Source organism: Rousettus aegyptiacus, unplaced genomic scaffold (assembly GCF_014176215.1).
Source record: "Rousettus aegyptiacus isolate mRouAeg1 unplaced genomic scaffold, mRouAeg1.p scaffold_m13_p_4, whole genome shotgun sequence".
NCBI classification, from domain to species: domain Eukaryota; kingdom Metazoa; phylum Chordata; class Mammalia; order Chiroptera; family Pteropodidae; genus Rousettus; species Rousettus aegyptiacus.
The window spans coordinates 47,909,739-47,934,390 of record NW_023416307.1 but is presented as its reverse complement, the minus strand read 5'-3'; the positions used below and the strand labels follow the sequence as shown (position 1 = coordinate 47,934,390).

Genomic DNA, 24,652 nt, shown 5'->3' with positions numbered 1-24,652 from the left:
CACAAATTGGGTATGCTTATTTCAAAATATATTTTATAATGTAATTAATATAGATGTATCATTTACAAGTACATGGCTATCTCACTTTGATAGAGATATGAATTCTTCAATTGGAAATATTAGAAGAAAACAGATAAATTACTCTATTAAATCTTCAGGAAGTCAATTCTTCAAACTTTTTATATAGATGAAAATTTTGGACTTGAATTACACAAAAGATAGGAACTTACTTAATTCAAAATACAGCCACTTGTTGTCTCTCACACCAGAATTGGTCTGTTAAGACTGATAAATGAAATGAATGCAAATAAGATTAAAACATGTTATTCCTATAAATCTTCTAAAGGAATTTCAAAGGTTTGTCTTGACATTTATTCACCAAAAATATACCATATGTCAGCTACTGTGTACTACTTACTGAAGCAACCATGATTTTGAGTCTTTTCCTAGTTTTGACTTTAGCCTACTAATAAGAATCCTGTAGGCACATCTACATTCTGCCTTATTTTACACATTGAATGATCACAAATATTTAATAAGCATCATTTATGAGCAAAATTCTGGGAGGAATACAAACGAGAAATGAGAGTTCATAATCCAAGTGGTAGGTAGAATCAGTTGATCTTTAGGGTAACTTCCAGGTTTAAGACTTAGTTACAACTTTTTAGTAAGCCTCATGTATGACTGGATATATTGGCATCATTAATAAAAATGATGGCCATGGTAGCAAAATGTAATTACAAAATATTTTTAGCATATTTTACCAAAGAAAATATCAAAATATTTTGACAAGTATGAAGACATGAATAGAAAGCATTGTTTGACCATGGATAACAACTGTGAGTATGAAGCATGTGAAATTAAAGCATTTGGAGAAGAGCCTCAGTAAGCGGCTGGTTAGACCTGAATCTGGTTACACTGTGGGGTCAAATTATGACTGCAGATGCAGAGGTTTCTCTCTCTCTCTTTCACTCTCTCTCTCCCTCATTAAAACAGAAAAAACTTAAAAGATGCTCTCTTTGTAGAATATCTTTAATTTCTCATCTACACAAATGACCTTAGATCAAGCACAGGCAAGATATAAATTGCAATAACATCATGTAGTGTGAAGGTTTTTAAAAATAATACAAAGTTCACTCACAGTGCACAAAACAAGGTTATTTAAAATATTTAAACATAGCCATGATTGTTCAAAAGGTAAGCATATTTGTAAGCACATTTCCATACTGCGAAAGTATCTGAAACTACAGCATATGCCAGCTTAGAGATTGAGATAAAAAGCATTACTTTGATCCCCTTTATCGGAAAACTAAAATACCATATTTCCTTTCACAGATAAATCAATCTAATATAAATAAATATAAAATTATTAACTAATCAAGGAATTTATTTTTTAAACCTACACTTTGAATCTTATCGTTTGTAAAGTTCTCAAATTATAAGGTTAGGAAACACCACTCCGCAATGTTCCCTACTCACTTTTACCCTATTCATAATTTGCATTTGGAGGATAAATTATTTGTGGGAAGAAGTCTGTTAAAGCCTGGAAAGGGTAATACAAAGAGAATATAATTAAGCTACTAAAAAAGGATGATTGCTCCCCTATAAGTATAGCTCCATTGGTTCAACCATGAAGTAGGGAGAACTTGTTTCTTATTGCACACTGCCTACATATGTTGATTTTTAAAATTGATACCCCAACAAAGTAAATTTTAGATATAATTTATTTATAGTTGTTCAGTGTTCCAAATAGAGCTTTGTTCACTCTAGTCTTTGCAAATCATGACATGAAAAACAAATAATTCCTTGTCTAGTTAGAATTTAACTTCTATATATTGAATTTCTGAAGTGATGTATTTAAATTTGAATCATTTGTAATTTTTGAACTACGAACACAGCACATGGTGTTTACTGATGAAAATGTGAATTTCTCTTTTTCTTTTAATAACATCTGCATTTAATAAATACCTAGCTTTCAAGGAAAAAAAAAAGGCATGTTAGTATGAGATCAGCAAAAAAAAAAAAAAAGAATTTATCCACAAGAGATGTCCTATTACTGAGAAGATAGGGGAAATGTCTGGACTCTTATATGGGATTTTAAATAATATTTTAATGTATTTATATATTTAAATTACAAACACTGATCTCAAAGAAATAGACACCATATCCCTCCCCCCCCCCGCCCACTTTCTTAAGTTTATACAAAGGGATGTGATAAAAGTACTGACTTAACATCAGCCTTTTGCTTGGCAGAAATCTGTAGAAATGTAGTTGAGGGCACTTTTTCTTATCTAGGGCTCACAGAAATACACAAATAGGGTCCTATCCCTTTTTTGATTTAGAAATAGGTTTTCGGTTTTAAAGTGGTTGTGTTTTACAACTACAAAGGAATAACTGCATGATGTCTCCTTCAGTGAAGGGGTTGGTTTACCTACTAGCCAGCACAGGTTAGAAGGAGTCAACCAGGGAGTTCATCTCTTAATCTCTGTACAGACTCCAGGGCTCTACTCTCTTTCTGTTCATCCACTATCCCTGGATCTAAAAGACACAGGAAATGTTCATGAGTGCTCATCTACCATATTACAATGTATACTTCTACCAGCTGCTGAAAGCTGGATCTGCTTTTCATACCAAACTGTATAAAATAAATATTTACTGGTCACAATTTCTGAACTATTTTGTGATATTCTTCAACCTTGCATATTAAGTGTCAGATCTTGAGAGAGATCACACAAAGATCTCTATTTGTATTGATGTTAAATTTAAAAAGTGGGAAAGGAACTGTTACACACTATAATACCAAGAGAATTATAAAATTAAATAAACTGTAAAATAAAAACTGTCACATAATGTGCATTTTTATTAGAATGATAAACGCTTAATTAAATGACAGCAAAGAACAGAGTTAAATGAGAAAGACATTTTAAGTCAAAAATGGCATATTTCTTTGCTTTAAAGTCCTTTAGCCAATAAAAAAAAAAACATTATATACAACATGAAAATGAAGTGAGAGTACCACTGTAATTGAACTGCAATAAATTAAACTTTATATTTTCTTTAGATGTTCAGCTAAGAGGGGGATGGTCAACATTATTCTAATTGTTGAAATAATTTCTATTTAAAATACAGTCTTATGAAAGAAAGCCTTTTTCTGATGCCTAGTTGAAATGTTTGATGATAATTTAAACGTAATTAGTCAATTGATTACTCTTAATCTTCCTTCTTCTGTTTCACAATCCAATAGCTCTGTCAACAGGTACAAAACATTGTTAACAGAAAGCCCAGCTTAAGTATACAATGTCCAAAATGAATGAATTTCAAATGGATACAGGGAGTACAAAAACATCAACCGAATCAAATACGAATCATAAGCTGCCAGTCACTTAGCTTCTAAGGCAACTCTGTAAGCTGTCGACGAAGGGCTGAAATCTCTTTCACTGAATATACAGAGAATTGCTGTAATCCAAATTATCCTATTTGAGGGGTTAACTTTTGTTAACTAGTTTTTTTTCACATGATGAATATAAATTAAATTATCATGGTCAAAGAGTTTCTGGATATAGAACATTATAGATATAGACAACAACTTAGCAGGTTACCATCATTTTATATACAGTAGATAGCTTTTAGAAAATTGCTGTAAGTTTTATTTCAGAACACTTAGCATTCTTTTTCTGGAAAAAAAAAAATGATGTGGAGTAATATCGGCTAATGAATTCATTGAACTAGAGCCACCACAAGTGAGACAACAAGCAGGCGAGCAAATTTCGTATCTTTAAGGGTTAAACCTAATGGTCATATCACTTACATTATCCCAATTTGTCACTTCAGTACAATAAAATAGGATGTTAATGCCATTTCCCCTGTTCTTCCATTCAAAAGGCAGCTGCTGGTTAAAGTGCCTCTAACACACATAAATTAAATTATTTTTATCCCATGACTTTATTTCACGTTTAGAAAGGTGGAATAGCAGAAGAAAAAAAGGAAGGACAAAAGACTTTGGAGTTTTCTTTCTTCAGATTTATGCAGAGGTGATGACATTATGAGTAGGATTCTGCGAAAATAAACACATTTGATAAATTTAAATCAAGGGAGACAATACTGCATGATCACAAAAACACTGAAGCTTAATTACTTAAGTTTGCTAGTTTTATTAAGCTTTAAATATTGTCTACCACATATAACATGATTTTATAAAACATGATATATGAATAAAAAAATACTGAAATTAATTTCTTAGAGAAAAAAAAGTAAAAATAGTATATTAAAACTGATCAGTAGAAGGAATCTTTGTATGACTATATTGGGTATAAACAATTTTGACCAAGTATCTGAATTAGTTACTTAAAAGTATCAGGCTGAGGAATGCTACATATATTACAACTGTGGCTGAGAAACTTTTTTTTTTTTTTTTTAAATGCTTACAGCACCTGGTATTCCTAGGTGGTCTCCCATGCAAGTACTAACCAGGCCCGACCCTACTTAGTTTCTGAGATCAGATGAGATTGGGCACATTCAGGGTGGCATGGCCATAGACGAGAAACTATTCAAGATTCTTGGTAACTTTTATAAATGGTCAGAATGAAGCAAGGCCAGATTTTGCCAGATTTATTCTTTTAAATGGATTTGCAAGGTACATTTGAAAGATCATCTGTCCAATTCATAGATATTTGTAACAGTTCACAGTCATAAATCCCAAGGGATGAGAAGGGCCTTGGAGACTACAGACAAGTAGAGAACAGAGAAAGTTGGGATGGTTCCCCTGTACGCAACTACCATCACCACCTGGAAGAAAAGGGCTTGTTCCCAGCAACAACGGTAACTCCAGATGTCAAAGTAACCTGCTTAGGGAAGTGACACTGACTATTGTGTAAAACACTGGCTGGGTTTCCTCATTTCATCAAAAAGGCAGAAATGTAGCTATATTTTTATTAGGGTTTCTGTGACATCATACTTCCCAACTCCCACCCATCCCCCCAAAAAACACATTTGTAAACAAAAATATCAAGTGAAGTCTGGTGCTGAAGAGGAGAATCTCCAAATCAAGAAGGCTCTCAAATGTTGATCTCTAACATTAACTACTGATAGTAAATGATGAGGAAGGTATCATAACACTTTATGGTTTTAAGAGAAAATTTTCATATATTGAAGTTACATAAAACATTTACAAACACAGACACTTAAAAGCACTGAATTATTTTTGGCTTGTGTTAAAGATATTTATATTTAGTTTCTAGGTATATTTTTGTATATATCTGTACATCTGTCTTGTCTTATGAAAGAGACAAACAAAACAACGTAACAAAGCAGTACTCCAAAGCTTTCTAACTCCTGCCTCTCTCATTCATTGCTGTTGGACTGTTGGACTGAATTGTGCTTCCCTTTGTAGCTTGCTTTCTCAAATATATTGCCTCTACAGTAGAAGTAGGTAGTTTGGTTTAAGGGCCTTTTCTGAACTGAGTGAAGCTAGGGAGGGGATCTTCGCATTTCTATTCCTTCCAATTCTGCCTGTGTTGCAGGATGCCTATAGGCAAGGCTCACAAATAAAGTGATTAATATTTTAAATAAGTAATAATGTCTTAACCACAGCATTTTCCCTCTCTCAACTTTTTCAATAAAAGCGAATGAACTACTAATTATAATTCTTCAGCAATAATTAATAATTGACTATGCTCCTAAGAAAAGTCTTTGAATATACAATATTTTATTGCGAACACGCTTCTAATGCCAGACTACAAAATTAGACAAGAGAATCCACACATTCAGAAGAGTACTAAATTCTAAGCCTTTCTAAGTTACTTTAAATAGGAAAAAAGTTTATCTAAATGTTTTTAAATATAAGAGAGTAAGATAAAGAACTAGTAAAATTTTTAGTCAAGCCAAATAAAAAGCTTTGCAAGTTAACATACACATAATTATCAATCAAATATGAACAATGAGGAATACAATAATGAGAGCTATAGTTCCATTCTTTACATGTAGAAAATTTGAGCCACATGCATATTATAAAATATCTTTGTTCACTTCTGTTCTGTTCAAAATGAGTTCTAGAAGATATTTTTTTGTTCAGCCAGAAGCAATCAAGTTATTCAAAGAAAATACATGGAATTCAGAATCTAGTTTCAGGGATTACTGCCATTAAAATTATTATTAAGGAGCAAACGGGATATATAGTCAAGGAGAATAAACTGTTAAAATAAATTTAAAATATAAATTTTGTGTCTAATCAGTACCAACGCAGAAAGAGGACTTTTACTCACTTATTACAATTTATTTCTCCTGATGAAGAGCTTCAATAAAAGCATCGAGTTTTTCTTGAATTTCTCTAACTTTCTCTGTAGAGATAAAAAGAAGTAAATTAAAACCAAATTTATTTTTCAAAGGCATCACAAATCATAGGAGATAATTATTTTACTCAGTAAATGGTTTGGGATACTTTATTTGGGAAAAGTAGAAAAAAGTGCCTTAGCACCGCAGACCAACTATATCCAGATAAAGTTTAAATGAATTGTAGTAGCTCTTTTTTTTTTTTTGGAAAGGAGAGGAGGACAGGGTTTATGAAAGACACTTTTGAAATTCTAATAGAAGTTATGAAATCTTACACAGAAAAATGAACATATAAATATGTATACTATTATATATAGAATTTTGAGTTCTTAGAGTCTTTGAAGTCCAACCTAGGAGTCAGCAATATCTGGAATAGAGGCAAATATAAAATAATGCAACCATTTTTTAAAATGAAGAGAGAATACAGATGAGTAAACCGTCAACTAGGAAATGATTTTCTAGGTATAAAGTAATGGAAAGAGTTACAAAGGAAGAGATCAGTCAATATGACCATATTAAAATGTATACCTTTTACAGCAAAATGTCCTAAAATTAAAAGACAAAAGAAATTTGTAGGAAATATCTGCAACATGAAAAGGGCAATAACACCTTAAAAGTACATATAAAAATGTACTTTTCTAGCTATGAATGTAGAAAGGAAGGTTTAAAAACACCAGAGCCACTGAAGACAGATTATTTTACTTGATTTTAGGTTTTCAAATTTAATCAAATCTTTAATTTCTCTCTGAAATGTAAAGATTTCCTTTACAAATGCAAACTACTCACCGTACATATCAATCTCCCAGTATTAAAAATGGAAAAGTCATGATTTATTCTACTTCATTGCTAACTTACTCATGCAACTTTTATTTTAAAATACAGGTTATTATAAGAACAGTAACAAATATTTTTGTCCTTTTAACACAATTTAACCTATGAGTGGGAATTAACAATTGAAGTGACTATTTCAAAGCTACCGATCTAGATAGAAAACTGCAAAGTATTCTACTTTATAGCTATAGAAAAATCAAATAAGATGCATTAACATTCAACATTTATATTTTTTACATTTAAAAATAAATAACTGGCAATTAAAGATATAAGTATTCTTTTTTACCAGTGAGAAAGCACTTGTAATGATTAGCCCATGAAAGGAAGAACTGTCCTTTTTATGACTTCTTAGCATTACAGGAATTCAACAAGGCCTATCATGGCTGCATCAAAAGAACATAATATCTTCATATTCTTTTCCCAGTAATTTAATAATGCTAATTCTTGGTATTTTGAGATTAATGCAAAATCTATAGAAAAATAAACTCCATTGTTTTAATCAACCTGTTCACTGAAGAAATATGTAATAGTTTTGCAAAGGCAGCATTAACTCTTTATAAATAAAGTTAAACTAGACAAACTAGAAAAAATAATCCCAACCCATCTCTTGGATGTTTAGTTTATATTTTCTGTTAGTCTGTGTATTTTTAAACAGCAGTCAAACCAGCAAACATACTTCCTTTCTCAAAATAATGCCACATTTTTATTTTTAAAATTAATTCATTCAGTTGCTTAGAAACAGCTTCATCTATTTTCTTCAATGAATATTAAGAGTTCCACATTACGCAGTTCATCAGTTGAAGAATTTTTTAAAAATGGGGGGAGGGGAGGTAGGAGAAAAAAGAGTTTTGTAAATTGTCTTATAGAATTCTGGAAATATATGGGCTCTTTAAAAAATCATCTAGCTTAAATAGCACAACACATGGAAATCTAAAACAGGTGTTTAGAGCCTCAGTAGCTCCTCTAAATATTCACTGAGAACTATTTCTACTTGGGAAAGCCATACTGTATGAAGAGAGGAAATCTGATTCTATTTGTTCCATGATCTGAGGACAATCAGGCAGCTGCAAGGCCAGCTCCATCCATTCTTTTGCCCTGTCAATGACCTCCATCCTCAGGGGACAGACTATCTGTGAGCGGGTGGTACAGTAGCTTCACTCACAAGAGACGGTTCTGAGTCAGATCTATTTGTACTGAACGAGACTGAGAAACACTCTGATGCAGGTGTCTAACTGTGGGGTCTAAATCAAATTCGAATTCTTCTAAAATTAAAGATAAGCTTTGTTTTTTTCTAAATGAAAGTAAAAGGAGTATTTAACTTTTATATAAAAACAACAGAATAAAAAATTTCCCTTAAAAAGTTTGTCCACATTCCTCTGGTTCAGAAACACACATTAGATCTGCTGCCAGATCTAATGTTTGTTACTCTAAATGATAACAAAACAAATGCTATTATTTCAAGTGCATAAGTTTTGCCTTTACGTGAAATAAGACATACTTCGGTAAAAATTAGGGACAGAATAGTTACTGAGCACCTCTTAAGTAGTTCTAGAGATGATTAAAAAACGTACAATACATTATCATCTTCTGATGAATATTACTACCTCTTCAGAACTATACACATTTGGAGAAACCCTTGAGAACAATATGAGTATGAAAACTGACAAAAAAAAGTTCACTGTCTTCAGTGTCTATAATGTCTGACTCACTACACATGTTCAATAAATATCTGATAAATGATAAATGATGTTCTCCCCAAAATAGCATAGAAAATAAGAGCTGAAAGTTATCAAGAAAAAAAAATTTGACAGAATTCTTGGATGTTATACTGGAGACCAAGCGGGCAGAAGGCAGGGCCACACGAGCTGGAGCAAGTCTGGGAACAAGAGGCAAGGGTACACAGAGACAATGAAGATCAAGGCACGCTGTGGGTCACCTGAGCAACATAAGTAGCACGAAAAAGAGAATCCTTAGGTTGCAAAACACAATACAAGTGGAAAAACAAACGAACTTAATTACTGCACCTTATTAAGAAGGCTAAAATATGCTGACTACACACAGACACACACACACAGACACACACACACACAGACACACACACACAGACACACACACACACACACACAAACACACAGACACACACACACACAGCACTTTAGAAAGAAAACTGATTTCAGGCTTTGCAAGGAAGCTGTAGTACAAATAAAATGCAGCATTATTTCCCATATTTGAATCCACTTATTTTAAATTTTGATTATGTTTTCAGCACTGTTTTTTTTAAATCCTTACTATGCCATCTGGCTGCACAGAAAACTGAGTTACCCATAAAAATCAAGGTTGAATGTTAGTAACTAAAACCCTTTCTGATCCTTCCAAATTAATGTCCCAGTACTAACAGTGTTTTCAAATCTCCCAATCTTATTGAATTTAGCTATTTTAGCATTGGAAATTACTTTGCTACAGAAATGTATATACATATTACCAAACTCCCTTTTTTATTAAATATTTGCATTAAATATTTATAGAGAATTCTTATAAATGTGATCTACTTAATTAAACAAACTCAGGAAAGGTTTAACAACCTGCTATTTCAGTTGTACTGAAATAGTCAATTTTACATGTAGTGAATAGTGAGTCTACTTTCTCTTTATTCAATGTTTACTTAAAAGATGAACTATTTCAAACATCAATTCATTGTGCTTCTTGATTGAGTCATGAATATTCTCATAATCCCCAACTCATAAACCATCAGTCTCAGTGAATGAAGTTCCTTCTCTTTTTTTCTTCAAATGACTTGACACCCATTCATGTTTTGGGTCTCTTTATCTCCACATGAAATGATACTGCTACTCTCAAATTCTTTTTGAGTCTTCTGATACTCGCTCTAAAAGTCTCAAATATAGACTAATCTGTAATTAGGTTTTGAATACACTGTGAATACCAAAAGGCCAAACTCGGGAGAAGGTTCACTTTAGTAGTTAATAACAGTTTAGAACAGGAACAAAGAATCACACACAAAACACTACCACATGCACTGAAATAAATAGACCTTTTACAACTTTTGATGTTTTTAAAGAAAGCATGAAGAAACAGCCCGCAAACTTACTGATGCAGTGTACTTTTAAGCAAACCACACATCCGAAGACCCCAATGTGCCTTAACAGAAATGTTTTACAATATGCTGCACACACACTTTGTACCAAGCTTGAGGAAACCTTACAGGTGAGATTCTGCTATAAAAAGCTGCTCACTAAAGGCTGAAAATTAAAGAAACACTTATTATAAAATACTGTTGTTCTTGAAAAGGTTTGCTTTTTATTAGACAATTATGCTACAAGTCTTTAGAAGTTCAGTATTAAAGGAATCATCTAAGGTACAGGGAAACAAGGAAAGAAAAGCATCATAAAAAGGTGAATGAGACCGGATTCGAGTTTATTAAACTCCACTCAAAATATTAGATTTAGCACAAGAAAAAAGGTACACCTTCTACAATTAAGGAAAGGAAGAACTAATGATTGATTGTCAAAGGTGTATAACTAAATCTAACACCTATTTTCTGAATCTTAGCCCTGTAATTTTTTCCTTACAAATGGGCATGATTATTTTTACACAGACTCATTAATGAAGACGAACAGAATACTGCTTATTATAGAAGAAGGAGGCATCATTTCCTATGTTCCGGAAATCTCTCTGAGACTGGTATGGTAATTTCAAAGCTGGTGGGTCTCAGACTTCGAGGGGGTCTGTGAAAGTGGTAACAAAGTTCTTTAGGTTATTTCCATTGTCTCAAAAGTTCAAGTGGAAATCTTGTTTGAGCTAGAATTACATCTACTCTTATAACAATAATTTATTTAGGCTGATTAGGAGATATAATTGTAACTCTACATTTCTAATTAAAAAGAAGATAAGTAAGTATATTCTCATAGACAAGACTTCTAAAACATGGACTTCTCGGTATATTCAATAACGAAGGAAGTGTTTGATAAAAAGAAAAATTTAGAAATCCCTGGTCTAACACTCCTAAATAATCAATATGGTAGTTATTTTACATGATTTTTATAAAGACAAAATGTATTAAAAGGTATACGATATTATGATCAGGAGAGCTTTGTTTCTAGTTCCAGCTATTCCTTTAACCTTATGATTGTAAACGAGTCAGTCATAGTTTATTTCTAATGAAGGAATCTGTTCAGAAGATTCCAAAACTCATACTACCTTAAAATCTAGGGCTGAAATATACTATTCTAACTGATGACGTTATTACATCTTTTAAACTTGTTTATTGCCTGTATGTCACTTAGTATCTTTTTAAATTTCATGTTAAGTTCCTAGTTAAAAATGCAATTACAAATGATAATATTATACTTACGGGCCTACATAAATCATTTTAGAAAGATCAGTTTTACACCATTTTTTTCCAGGAATTGAAGTGAGACTGCTTGTATGAACTATATACTTATAAAAAGTCTTTTATTTAAAAGCACTCAGCTTAGCACAGCACTTGCTATATAATAGATGCTCATGAATATTCATTGTTCATTTATTCATTGTTGAGTGATGAGACTTAGCTGGTAGTTTATTCAAACATTGAAAATGATTATTAAAAAAATTTGCTATTTTCAGACTCCAAAACAGTATGATTTAGAAAGAAAGCTGCCATAAGAAAGTCTGTGAGGTAAATTATAACTTATGTCTGCTGAATATATAAAGAGCTCAAAGTGACTTATGGATAAATTCAGCCTTCCTCTTTTTTTTGAATTCTCTTAACTGTAAGCATTTCTACCAAGCTCCTTTTGGCTATTATAATCAAAATTGCTTAAAATACTTTCTTGATATTTTGAAGCCTAGTCTCCAAAAGATTTCAGTATGGATGAACATAGAGTAGCCTTATACTCAGGCCTTTATATTTGTCAGGCCCTTCAACTTTTTTATAAGTAGATGGCAATCCTAATTTCAACTTAGCTAACTATTAATTCTTATGGATCTGCCCTTCACTAATAAAGAGTAGCACCATCCCTGGTGCTTATTAATGTCAATGACTGTAAAACCTTGAACTTTCTGCTGATATCTACTAAAAGATTAAGCTATAAGAAAAAATAATATTTATGGAATATTGGCTAGGAGGTGTATAATTTATCTATTTCTCTAGATACTATATATTATGTCATCTTTAAATAAGTCGAACCAAGTAGCTAAGTATCTGGACTGCATCATTTTGATTTCACCCAGAATTGCTTATGTCATTGGCCTATATTGAGAACATTAAAGAACCTCCAAAAATTCATGATTATATGCAGTCATTTGATTCACTGTATCATATAATTCAGTGTTCCTTTTATGAGGACTGATGAAATTTCTCTCAGGTACTCGGAATACCTATACTAATATTCTAAAAGTGGTCTTTGTATACTGGTAATGCTTTTTATAGCAGTCATTTAAGAATATTTCAGGGGGCAATATCTGTATTAAACATCTATGAATATTTCTGCATAGGAGGAAAAATTAATTAATTTCTGCTCAATTCTTGTAAAATCCAAGGGTAAATATGTATACTTATTTATTTTCATCAACAAAAGAAAAATTTTTAGATTCATGATCATCTTTTTAAATGTAAGAGGTAGACAGATTCTATCATAAGATTATAATCTTCTACTGTGAATTATTTTATTTTGTATCCAGGACATAAAATGCTCCAAATTAGTTACATTATGGTGAAAAAAAAAAATCTTTAAAAGCTATTTTATATGCTAACTCAATAATAATTTGCCTTATTTTCTCCAAAAAGAGTTTAAATATTACACTATCTCAAAATGAATACACTGTCCCTGCTGAAAAACCTAAATATCAATACAATTTAAAAATATGATTTAAGTAATTAATTAGGAAAGCTTTAGTCTAATGACCAGCAACATATTCAGTCCCAATCAATTAAGGTTTTAAAATAATCCATCATTTCTTTGTTTTCTATTTCCTCCTATTCTTAAAAGTATATTTTATTCTGAATTTTGTTAGGAGGAAAGTTGAAATATTTTAAGAAAAGGAAAACCACCCAGGCAGCCCTTAAAGAGACAGGACATCATTTATCACTTGCAAAGACAGATTTATAAGAAGAGGGCCCCTTCTGTTCCTTTAAGACTGCAAAACAGATGGGAAGTGAATGGACAGTCAATGGGACAAGAAAACACATGGGAGGTGCTGCTGTATGTATGTTCCCAGCATAAGAAAGAGGTCAAGATTGTAACTGCATGACTGGGTCCTGGAAAGGGTCTTTCTTCAAGCTGTTACAAAGACAAACGCTGTTCCTCATCCTGCTGTCAAACTGTTATAAATATTGGTTTGTCAAAAGACCTTCAGTGCTGAAGCTTTAAAAAGGAGACGTAACAGATGAATGAATCATGAGAATGATTCTTAAACAGTCAGCTCATTAATGTAATTTTAAAAGTAAAAGAAAGTAATGCAAGAAGAGTATGTAATTCTAGATTTATGAACTAAGCTAAAAGTTTATGAAAAAATATAAAATTAAAAAATTAGTCTTTAATAAAGTTATGAATTGAGATGAGAAGAAAAAGTGAAATATAATTATATCTCTTAAATAAAATGGTGCATTAAAGCATTATTAAACTTATCAGGCATTCATATTTTGTGAGGCTTTCATAAGTTATCAGTTGTTATATTTCACAACCATCTATAAGGAGGTATCATTACTGATACTAGTTTCATAAGCCATCATAATTAGGCTCAAAGAAATGAAAATAATTTCAGAATTAATTTTATATATTCATTAATTTAGAAAATCGCCTTTCCTTTTTAGGTCACAATTTTTTTTTCTAATAAAAAGGAAAATTGAAAAATTGAAATAGTAATAAGAATATATAGATTTATAAACTGGCTATCTTTTTTTGAGGAATGAAACCATTACATGTCTTGAGGAGACAAATTCATTGTTCAAGATACTTAATGATTAGTTTAACTAGGAGAGTAGACTCTAAAATGAACACACTGAAAATAATATAAAAAAGAAAGTCAAATTATATGAACTTGGTAATCATCCACAAGCACAAAACCAAAGACTAATGATGAACAAAATCCCAAAACAAATCTAAAAAGATGCTATCTATAACACATGTTGTTAGCCCCAGCTTTGCCACAACTATTCAGATAACTGGATAAATCATTTCCCTCAATGAATATCAATTTCCCCATGTGAACAATGGGGATCATACCTTATAAGCCTCATCTGCCTTTACAAGGCACAAAAATGAACACACATAACACATTTTGTAATGTGTAAAACTCTATACAAATGTAAGAAACAGATAGAGTTCCAAGAAGCATTCGGATTCCAAAGTACCAAACGATGCAGTAACATGAGAATATTTTCTATTTCTGAATGCTCTCCTAGCTCATTGCTTTCTCTTAATTGTCAGCAATTTCAGAAAAAAACAATTTCAGCAAAGTGAGAATAAAAGATTACAAAGTTAAGAATAGAGTGGGATGGTTAAAAGTGGAGGCAGCAGGCAAACATTCGAAAAGGTTTTTCTGTTTAAAAGAGAATCAAGATCACAAGTAGCTAGAGCTCATTGAAGAATCAATCCAACAGTTTTAAGATGGGAATGACCTGAACATTTTTGAAGAAAGGAGAGACATACTGAAGGCACAAACACACACAGAGAATGCCAGGGTCTTGAATACAGGTGGGGATGAACTTTTAAAGGAGAACAGTTTTCTGTACATATTTTGCTACAACATAGCCTCTGGAATACCTGACCTATTTATAAAGTAACTAGTACTATAGGTTTCATTTTCACTAACACTGCTTTTCCTCTCAGTGAATCTTTCTTTTCCCTCTGAAATAAGTTTATATCAAGAAAAGGAAGAGAAATTTAACCTACTCTGAGATATGAGAAACCAGAAACAGGAGCAATGACAATGAACTGAAGATTTGAGGTATAAGAGAAGGCCAGCCTAAGATGTCTTCATGAAAATGTGCTCCAGAAATGTGACAAAAATCATGTCTCTCAGACCACATTAAAAAACTTGTTAGAATACAGTGTTACGGTGGTTATCTCTGGGTAGTGGTAACTGTTTTAAAAAGTCTGCCACCTATATTTTCTAATTTTCCACATGTATATGTACTAGCTCTGTGCTAATAAAAGGATTAAAACTAATAAAATTCTGGTACTTTAACTTCAGTGAAAACAGGTACAATTTGTACATATGACTCAGAGTATAAACTGATGTCAAAGGAAAGACTAAAAAGGAGAGACATAAAAAGAGACTAAAAAAGACTTGAATTCCTTGGGCCAGAAAAAAAGATCTAATGGAAATAAAAAATATCAATTTCTTCCAACAACTCAAAATATTAAAACTAAGGAATAGATAAAGCGGCCGTTCTAAGAGAAATTAAGATGGACTATTTCCATACACAGTACGTAACAATGAGGGAGAGGAAATCTATTATCTTAAATGGGTTGCACAAGCTTGAAAACTTCGCTAATTCAAAAAAGATTTCCATTCATTTACAGATGATAGATCCATGATGGGCTGTTGCTGGAAATGAGAAGGAATCAAAGTGAATCCTAACCACTAAGGAGGGTGTAATGATGAACAATTACTATGTGGTCTCATAATGTCTCTTGGTGTCACTATCACCAAGAGGTTATTTGGGAAAATATTCTGTCACTTTTAGGATTGATCTATCATGAATTAGCTTCATCATTAATATGACTATGATAATCAAGAATATGAAATTTCTGAGGTAATTCTGTATTATGCTCACATGGGAAAAAGAAAGTTTAGAAATGTATAAAATAGTAAAAAATTAAAATTCCTTTTGTCTTTAATCCTCTCTCAAACTACCTTGAGAATCTTATTTCACAGAGGTTACAAATTCAGTGTGAAACAATTCTTCCTTCAATATCATTCTTTTCAAAAAAAAATATTCATGTCTTGCTTAATTTTATTTTTTTAATATACTGTTTCACAGGCCAAAGGATTGTTTGTGAATGGATTTAGTTTTTGATGACTGGGTCTATTTATTTCCATTTTAGAAATGGAGAGAATTCATAAAACAATTAAAAAACAAAATAAATAAAAGTTTAATCTCAAATTCAAAAAGATTTTATTTCATTCTGAACTCAAGTCACTAAGTGGTAAGCATTATTAGCAATGGGAAAAAAAAAGAAACAGCCTAATTTCTAGCTTTAATTATGTGCAATGCCCTTTTTTACACATAAGAATATTCACATGAACACATGTCATAATAACACATAAATAATACCTACTTTAAAATGATAAATTAAAAATTCAATCCATAAATTATTGAAGAGATCTTTCCTATCTTTATTCTTACTTTTGATCAGTTAAAACACGAGTTTAAAGTAAAAATATACTTCCTATTAAGGTACTGAGTACCAATAGCTTGTATAAGATTACACAGAGGTAAATATTCTTTTAATCTTGTACCAACTGATAAATATCCTTCAAAGTTGCCTTGAAAAAACAGGCCATGAAAAATGTGCTTGACTCTTAAATCCCCATTTTAAGTCTGGATTTTCTCATCCATAACTTGGGAAAGCACACCATTCATGCTCATGATGTGGAATTCTGTGTGTAAATAACTACTACTTTAACACAAAGGACTCTCCCTGAGGATTACTTTATTCTTTGTGCCTGTCTGTCTGTCTGTCTGTCTCTCTCTCGGCTACAACATAAAGCAGAGTCTACTCCATCTATGCAGACTCGAGGTAAAAATAATCCTTCACATATTCCTTTAATTTGGTAATTTCACTTTATGATGAAAAATATTATTTCACAGAGGCAGTATACAAAAATTTAATCACTTTTACACTGAGAAGATGCCTTGAAGTATCAAACACTAATAACATAAAACAGAAAGAAGGTACCTTATTTACTCCGTAGGGAAGAAGAGAAACATTTCAATCTTTCCATTTCCCAAATATACTCATTTCTACTAATAACCATGCCAAAAAAAGTATAAAAATGCAAATGAAACTATACCAATCAACTTAAAAATTCCTAACAAACATAAAAAAATTATGAAAGTGTTTTGGTAAACTGGCAATTAGGAAATCATTGGTGACCAGAAAGTGGTTTTGCTAGGGATGAAAGCCGCTTACACAAGATGTTAGCAAGAGAGTGGGTGGGTATAAGGGTGAATGTAGCAAATGCAAGCTGCTCTCTAAGAGAAATGAAATTGTCACTCTTTCGCCTGGCAGTGTAGAACAGGAGTCCCTATCCCTGGGCTGTGGACCAGTACTAGTCAGTTGCATTAGGAACCAGGCTGCACGGCAGGTGAGTGGCAGGCGAGTGAAGTTTTATCTGTATTTGCAGCCATTTCCCAGCATTAACATCACCATGTCAGCTTCACCTCAGATCATCAGGCATTAGATTCTCATAGGAGCACAGGTCCCTGGTGTCAAAATGGTTGGAAACCACTGGTGTAGAAGAAAACTTCCTTAGGATAAGAAGAATTAGCCTTCTTCTCCCTCTTTTTTAAGTCAAGAGAAAGGGGCTAATGAAGAGTCTTTATTAAAAGGTCATGCTCAAATAGTCACTGAACACATATACTATACAGCATATAAGGTTATGGTGAATTTATGAAAGAACCAAATCACTTTAGCAGAATAGATCAATCATAATAGACATGAAATTATTTTTTCTTAATCTGCTTATTTTAGTTGAGCTACAGTTGCCTATAGTGGGAAACCTGCCTTCTGCTCAATTAAGCAACATTAGCAGTACCTCAGTAAGGTTTTTAATCACTGTAGAAAGGTAAATAAGTAGGACAGAGGAAACATACAGAGGACCAAGTGATAATGATCCAGAAGAGGGCACAGAGAAAAATATAAGAAAAAAGAGGCACAGGAAAAAGACTGCTTAGAAATGTGCTAGAAGCTAGGAAAGATGAAAAAGCAGTATTGAGGTCTTGTAATTCTTGGTGAAACAAATGGAGTAACATTATTTATAAATAAATGATGCTACAGGGATTGTGGTCTTTACAGTTCATGCTTTCTCTCCAGGGCGCCTTACTCTATTCTGTGTGACTGTGTTGTTTTATTACTTTGTAAAAATCCTCTCTTGCTCGCTGGACCTAGGTATCTAGAATTCTACAACTCAATGCCCCTCTTTCCTCTTTTAAATCCCTTTAAAATTCATTTTCTTTGGTTACATCTGCAGAAACAAAATGAACATATTACTATATAGTTAAAATAAGTTACCAAATTTTTCAGCAGTCACACAGTTTATCAGACTCTACTAAAAGCAGATATATGTCAGTTTATCCCAATTAATAAAATTACAAACTGTACTGCTGTAAACAAGTAGGATTCTCTACGGTATTGCTTCAGGAGCAGGAGGGTGGGCAGTGGTAGTATACATGACAAGAACATTCATGCCAAAGTCCTACATTTGACTTCTCTTTTTTATAATTTTAAGTTCCGGATTCTGAATATAATAATATTTTTAGGATTACTTTCAGTCTCACACTACTTCGAGACCACTATTTTTATCCCTAACAACCCTCAAGCATATGGCTGGTATGAGAGTTTAGGAATATGGAGTAACCAATAGAAATTAAATTCGATAATGTCTTGATATTTTTCTTTCCTTTGTGAAGAACAACAAAATCATTTTGGATGAGAGTTCCATCTAAATATGTTCTGACTACTTTATATTCAAGTTTTAATGTGGCATGAAGATATTTCTTAATTATCCTATGTTTTAGAGCTAGTGAAAGGGTTCTTTTAGATTTAAGCACCTATGGTACATTTTTCTTCTGATCTTAGCTTTTAAAATGGCAGAACTGAATGAATCATTCTGATGTTGCTCCCTTTTTATCACTATAATTTCAAAAATTCACTAGTACATTAATTATGAAGAACAAAGTTTTCATCGTAAAAATGATTTCTGTTACTATCTGGTAGGTCAGAGAAAAAAATAAATTTCCATCTGCAGTCTATATTCCTAAGTTTTTAGAGTCAAAACTGAATCCCCTGCACACCAAGATACAAAGCTTGTATCTTTGCTCTTTTCTAATTATCAAGAGAAAGCACACGATGGAGGGTAAGACGAGACTGGGAAAGTGAAGAGACACAAAGACGAGCCCCACCAGCATTGTATAATCCCAAGAGAAACAAACTTTAAGTTTCAAGAAACAATTGCTTGCTGTCTGGGAGATGCTCAGGCATCAAACAATAAAGAACAGTCAACAGAGGCAAGAGGCCGAGCACGCTGCTGTGATTCCTACTCTTTAATCCCCCGGCTCTAGTAAAAAGGCCAGCTGTTGCCACCTCGTGTAGGAAGTCAGCAGAGCAAATTAACTGCAGGAGAAAAAAAAGCCAAGGATATTGGAAAATTCTAATTTACCAGCTTCTTTAAGCTACACTGTTTTTTTTTTTCTTTAACAATAAGGACATTAAACTGTATCATTAAAGTATGCCTGTGCAATGATAGCCCAAAGTAAAGGAGTTTACCACTATTTTCGCATTTCCTCAGTAAATTAAATGTAAATATAAAGTATTCAGTTTTTATTGAAGCGCATCTTCTATTCATATAAAGTACAAGAAATTTGAAGACAGTGAAGCTTACTATAAAACATTTCAACACTCAACAAAAAGCCTCAATTACTCAAAGATTCTGTATCTGTTATAGCTGGACCTTAATTCTCTAAGCATGAACACATGACATTGAAAAGCTGTGTCGAATATTGGGCAACTCAGATACTACTTAACTGTGGTGGAATGTGACAGAGAATATACATTGAGAATTGTTACAAGTCATATAGAGAAAACTAACTTCTTTCAATCTGTTTTGTGGCTTTATTTACACTTTACTGTTCTCTTCCCCAGATGTTCTAATTCTATCAAAGTTTTCATATCTTTTGACATTTTAAATTGCAAAGCTTTTAATGGTGCAGGAAGTACAGAGGATGATCATCATCATCACTAATATGTATGTGATGACTCTGTACCGGACATCACTAAGAATGGAAGCTTCCAAATATAAATGACTATTTTATGAAATTACATTTTACAGTGGCTTGATGTTTTCCTCAAATTAGTTCAGCACAGTAGTAAAAAGACCTTGGCTCAAATCTTCGCATTAACACTTACTATCTATGTGTTTCTCAGCTTCCATTTTATCTATGAGAAAAATGACTGTACCTACTGAAAATGCATATAAAGCACATAACTAATATATAGCACAGGAAAAGTATTCAAATATATATTTATAAACAGTTTCAAGTTCTGATACATAAATGAAAAGGTATAGTAAAATGAGAGAAAAGCTCTGTAGATCTTAGAGCAATCTAAATAATTGGTCATGTCCCTTTAATTCCTGGGTATCAATGATTCTTTGATTATGTATACAGAGGATGAAAAGTGTAACTTGGGATTTAGTGAACAAGAGTTAAAAAAGAATCCTAAGCTTTAGATCATAAGCAATTGATTTAAGGTCCAAAAACTTATATTAACCCAGTTAACGATATTCGCAGAGCAAATAAGAGAATTCCAGGCTGGTCTGATGAGACTCAGTAGCAATACTACCAGTAGTTATTACCAGTGCCCAGATACTCAGGATTTTTTTTTTTTGGCGGGGCGGCGGGGGGGGGGGGGGGGGGGAGGCGAGGGAGGTAGGGTGGGGTGGGGTGGGGTGGAGGGATAGAAAACAAATCGTCAAAAAAATCTGTGAGATGTTAGCACTATTACTTGTCTTGCATGATAGCAATCATAAAGCAGATTTTATAAATCATAAAACAGATAATAGAAAAAAATTTGTTTTGAGCTATAATATACCAATTCCTCCCTCTTTTTAAAACTGCAGTCGGTTTGAATCAATGTATTGAAAACATTACTCAAAATTATGCTAGGAATACAGATAGATTTTATCTAATACTGTGTGATTATACAAACATCCCATTCTTCATCACTGACTTTATTAATTTATTGATATAATTACCCATTTATGGGTTAGTTTTATTCAATGGGTTATAATGTTAACTATCATTCTGGTACCCCAATCATCCTAGTTTTGGCCAGCTGGAGCCTCGTTAAGCTGGCTCTGTATCCTGTTGACACGTCCCTATCACCCTTCAAGTACTTCCTTACTTTCTCTAGCTTGAGATGCCCATGTTCATTCCAACCTTTCCCTGCTCCAGCTATGGAATCCACCATATGGCCAAAGGTCCTGGGTCCTATGTGTGACTTCTTTTCTAATGAGCCTCTCTCACTTCTTTGACCTTCCTCTTGCTTCATGGTTTCATTTCACTAGTGAACATGGTGTATCTTCTCCAGAATATGAGAGAACACTGTACCTCTTCTCATGTACTCATCTCAAAGAACAATCAGTTGGTGAATCTCCAAAGTAAAGTGGTAAAGTGACTTAAAATCGGGCAAATTTAAGACTGGAAACAAATATGATGTATCAAACTTTGCCAATCTCTACCATACTCTACACCTTGTATTATTTTTAAATTATAGTAAAAACTCTTTTGACTGCTTCTCTTCTCTAATTTCATTAACACACTATATTCTAATTGAATATGCTATACTAGACACTTTAATCTATAATACAGTAGTAATACAGTAGTAGCTGTTAAACTTTGAAAGTTTTCTGGCTGAAAGTATCCATGACCATATTCCCAAGTGTTAAACTGAAGATAAACAGAAAGGAACGATATCCTCAAGATTCTTTTTTTAACTAATGACAAATCATGGCTCATCTTCCTTAGTGTGAATGATGAAGCTGAGTCACTGCTGAAACACTTGCTTCCAAGGACATTATTTGGTACATTAACACAATCATAATTTTATATGTACAAAAGTAAGTACATCATTTCAAGGGAGTCATACGAGTATTTTCTCAGGAAAACCAGCAGGAGGAACGTAAGACTCCGCTTGACAGGGCACAAATTTGTGTTGGTGATATACTTTCTTTAAATAATCAAATTGGGAATGGAAAGTGAAGGGGCTGCACTTAATGCTCTATTATAAAATAAGAAATAACATCGTTTTTTCAATCACTGAAAAATGTATATACTGATAAAATACATTGAAGTATTTCACTGTCTGATATGCTGATAAAATATACTGAAGTAGGTCCTGAGGGATATGAAAGAAATGTGTTTATATACATTGTAACACTGACATCCTTCCTGCAACAGTACTAATTTGGCATAAAATTATGAAGCAGGGACTGCCAAATGTTTTGAACTAATTCTCCTCAACCCTGTGCAATAACTATTAGAGTAGTTGTTTTTACAAACAAAGAGGCTAAGATTCTGGGAGATACCCTGCCTGAGATAACATAGCTAGTAAACAACAGTTCTAAATTAAACACGGATCTAGAAATTAGCACAAAGTTAACCATGCTGCCAAAATGATATGAAAAAAACTAAAAGCAACTGAAATGGAAATACAAGTTAAAAGAGAATGTCTCAGAAAAAAAAAGATTATTTAAAGAAAGAAAGAAAAGAAAAAAGGGGAAAAAAATGAAGAGCTCAGATAACAAAGAAATGGAGAGAGAACGCGGTAAGTGGTGGAGGACAGCACACTGCTGCCTGCCTTTTCTTGGACAGTATAGTGATTGTATCGTAGTGATCTAAATTCAGCTTAGAAACCGTTTTTAAATTTGAAGAACTTCTTTCTATTCAGCATCTGCTTTCTTTTAGGTATCAGAAAACTCAATGGATAGTAAATTAAAGTATACACTGAAAGGAAAAATACTTTGTTTTCATAAAGCTGAAATAAGGGAAACTTATAAGATAGTAAGCTCAAACAGAAGCACCAATCCCCAGCATTTTTATTTTTATTTAATATTAATTTTTCACTGACTTCTTGGGCTCTCAAAGATCTAAGTAATAAGTAAATCTTAATATGCAATCAAAACATCTTAAAGCTCGGAACCCACCAGCACCAGGAAAGACTCAAAAATTCCCTCAAAGTGACAAAGTGATTAGTAAGGCAAAGCTGAGTTGGAGGTGGAGAAGAGGGGAAGGGTAGGGAAAGCCATATTGCCTAATGTAGGTATGCAAGCCTGGCTAGGTTCCAGAGGGTGATCATATGGGGATATTGGTGGTCTGGCCTAACCGGTAGGAGAGTATCTGAGTAGGTGGATAGTCTGCTGTAGGTTCTTGGGGTAGGATGAAGACAGTGTCTCCAAAAAAGCATGGTCTGGCTTCAGGTAAGGAGAAAGTCTTATTTAGGGGACAAGGGGAGAAAACGATGTGAAGGGGTGATGCTTGGCATAAAGGGTCAGAGCATGAGCTCAGTAAAAAGGACTTCATAAAGAAGGGCAGCCTGACTCAGGATGTCAGCGCCTAGAAGAGGTGAAAAAGTATCAACACAAGGTGAGGCATTGTGGTGGTGGCCTGTAGTAGGTAACCAGAGCTGGAGCTGAATAAAAAGAACACTACTGCAATGAAGGGGACGGTGGCAAGTTTGGTTACATATAGGAAGACTAATCAAAGTAAGTATTTAAGATGCCTTAAGCCAGATTTCTTATTGCCAAAAAAAACGAGTTACAAATATGAAAAAGAAAAAAACTAACCAAACTCTGTAATATTAGATTAAAATGAAAGTATTGGTGTCAACTTATGGTTTTCAATACAGACATAATATGACTACGAATATAAATGTGAATGTGTATATGTACCACTCATGCAATATCTGTTCCCTAGCTCTTTCTACTGAGGGGGTCCAGGAACAGTGATATTCCAGTAACAATGAGCATATCTAGTTCTCAGCTCTTGATTTCTAAATATTTTTCTCAAAAAAAAAAAAAAATAGAAAGAAAGAAAGGGCGAGCAAGCAAGCAAGCAAGCAGGCAAGAAAGCTGGATCAGGAAAGTACAGGATGAACATGGAATATCTTGTTACATGGAAGGACAATATGAGGACAACAGGGTAAACTTGAATGGCATCGAAATGAGATGTATTAATGCATCAGTTAACAACCTGATTTTGACGGTTGCATTATGGTTGCTAGGAAAAACTCCTTGTTTTCAAGAAATACACATTAAAGTACTTGGAAGTGATGGGGCTTTAAGTCAACAATTTTCACTCAAATAGTTAAGGGAAAAAACTTCTTTGTATATACTTTTCTATAAGTTTGAGGTTAAATGAATGAACAAATAAATGGATGTGGAGACGGTGAAAAAGGCAGCAAGGTGAAAGGCAGGAAGAACTACTTACTGAGGTCTTCAGCCAGTTGAACTCGTTTACCAGTAAGCAATTTAACCTTCTTCTCACTATCTTCAGCAAAATCTTCCAATACTTCTTTAACATTTTTCTCTAATCGTCTGACTGTTCAAAGTAAATAAAAAGCCTGAGGAACTCCATTTTTATGAATGCACAAGGATAAAGCTAACAATGTATGGAGAATAAGTTCTTATTTTTCTCATCGCATTATATCTATTAAGTTCATAGAGAGAATAGTTATAGAGAGAATCTCTACTTGTTATATAGTACTTTTAG

At 33.0% G+C, this 24,652-nt stretch overlaps 1 protein-coding gene and 1 pseudogene across 4 annotated transcripts in view; both read right to left on the bottom strand.

Annotated features, from left to right (window-relative positions):
- Nucleotides 1–1,014: 1,014 nt before the first annotated feature.
- OPA1 (OPA1 mitochondrial dynamin like GTPase) overlaps nucleotides 1,015–24,652 on the bottom strand; it is an 81,539-nt gene continuing 57,901 nt past the window's right edge. For all 4 annotated transcript variants that reach the window (XM_016136349.2, XM_016136351.2, XM_016136350.2 and 1 more), the window contains 3 exons: nucleotides 24,371–24,481; nucleotides 6,261–6,335; nucleotides 1,015–4,054 (listed from right to left, as the gene is read on the bottom strand). In XM_016136349.2, the coding sequence (XP_015991835.1) occupies nucleotides 6,271–6,335; nucleotides 24,371–24,481 (176 nt within the window). In that variant the 3' untranslated portion in view covers nucleotides 1,015–4,054; nucleotides 6,261–6,270. The remainder of the gene's footprint in view (nucleotides 4,055–6,260; nucleotides 6,336–24,370; nucleotides 24,482–24,652) is intronic.
- LOC118602402 lies at nucleotides 4,419–4,537 on the bottom strand (annotated as a pseudogene).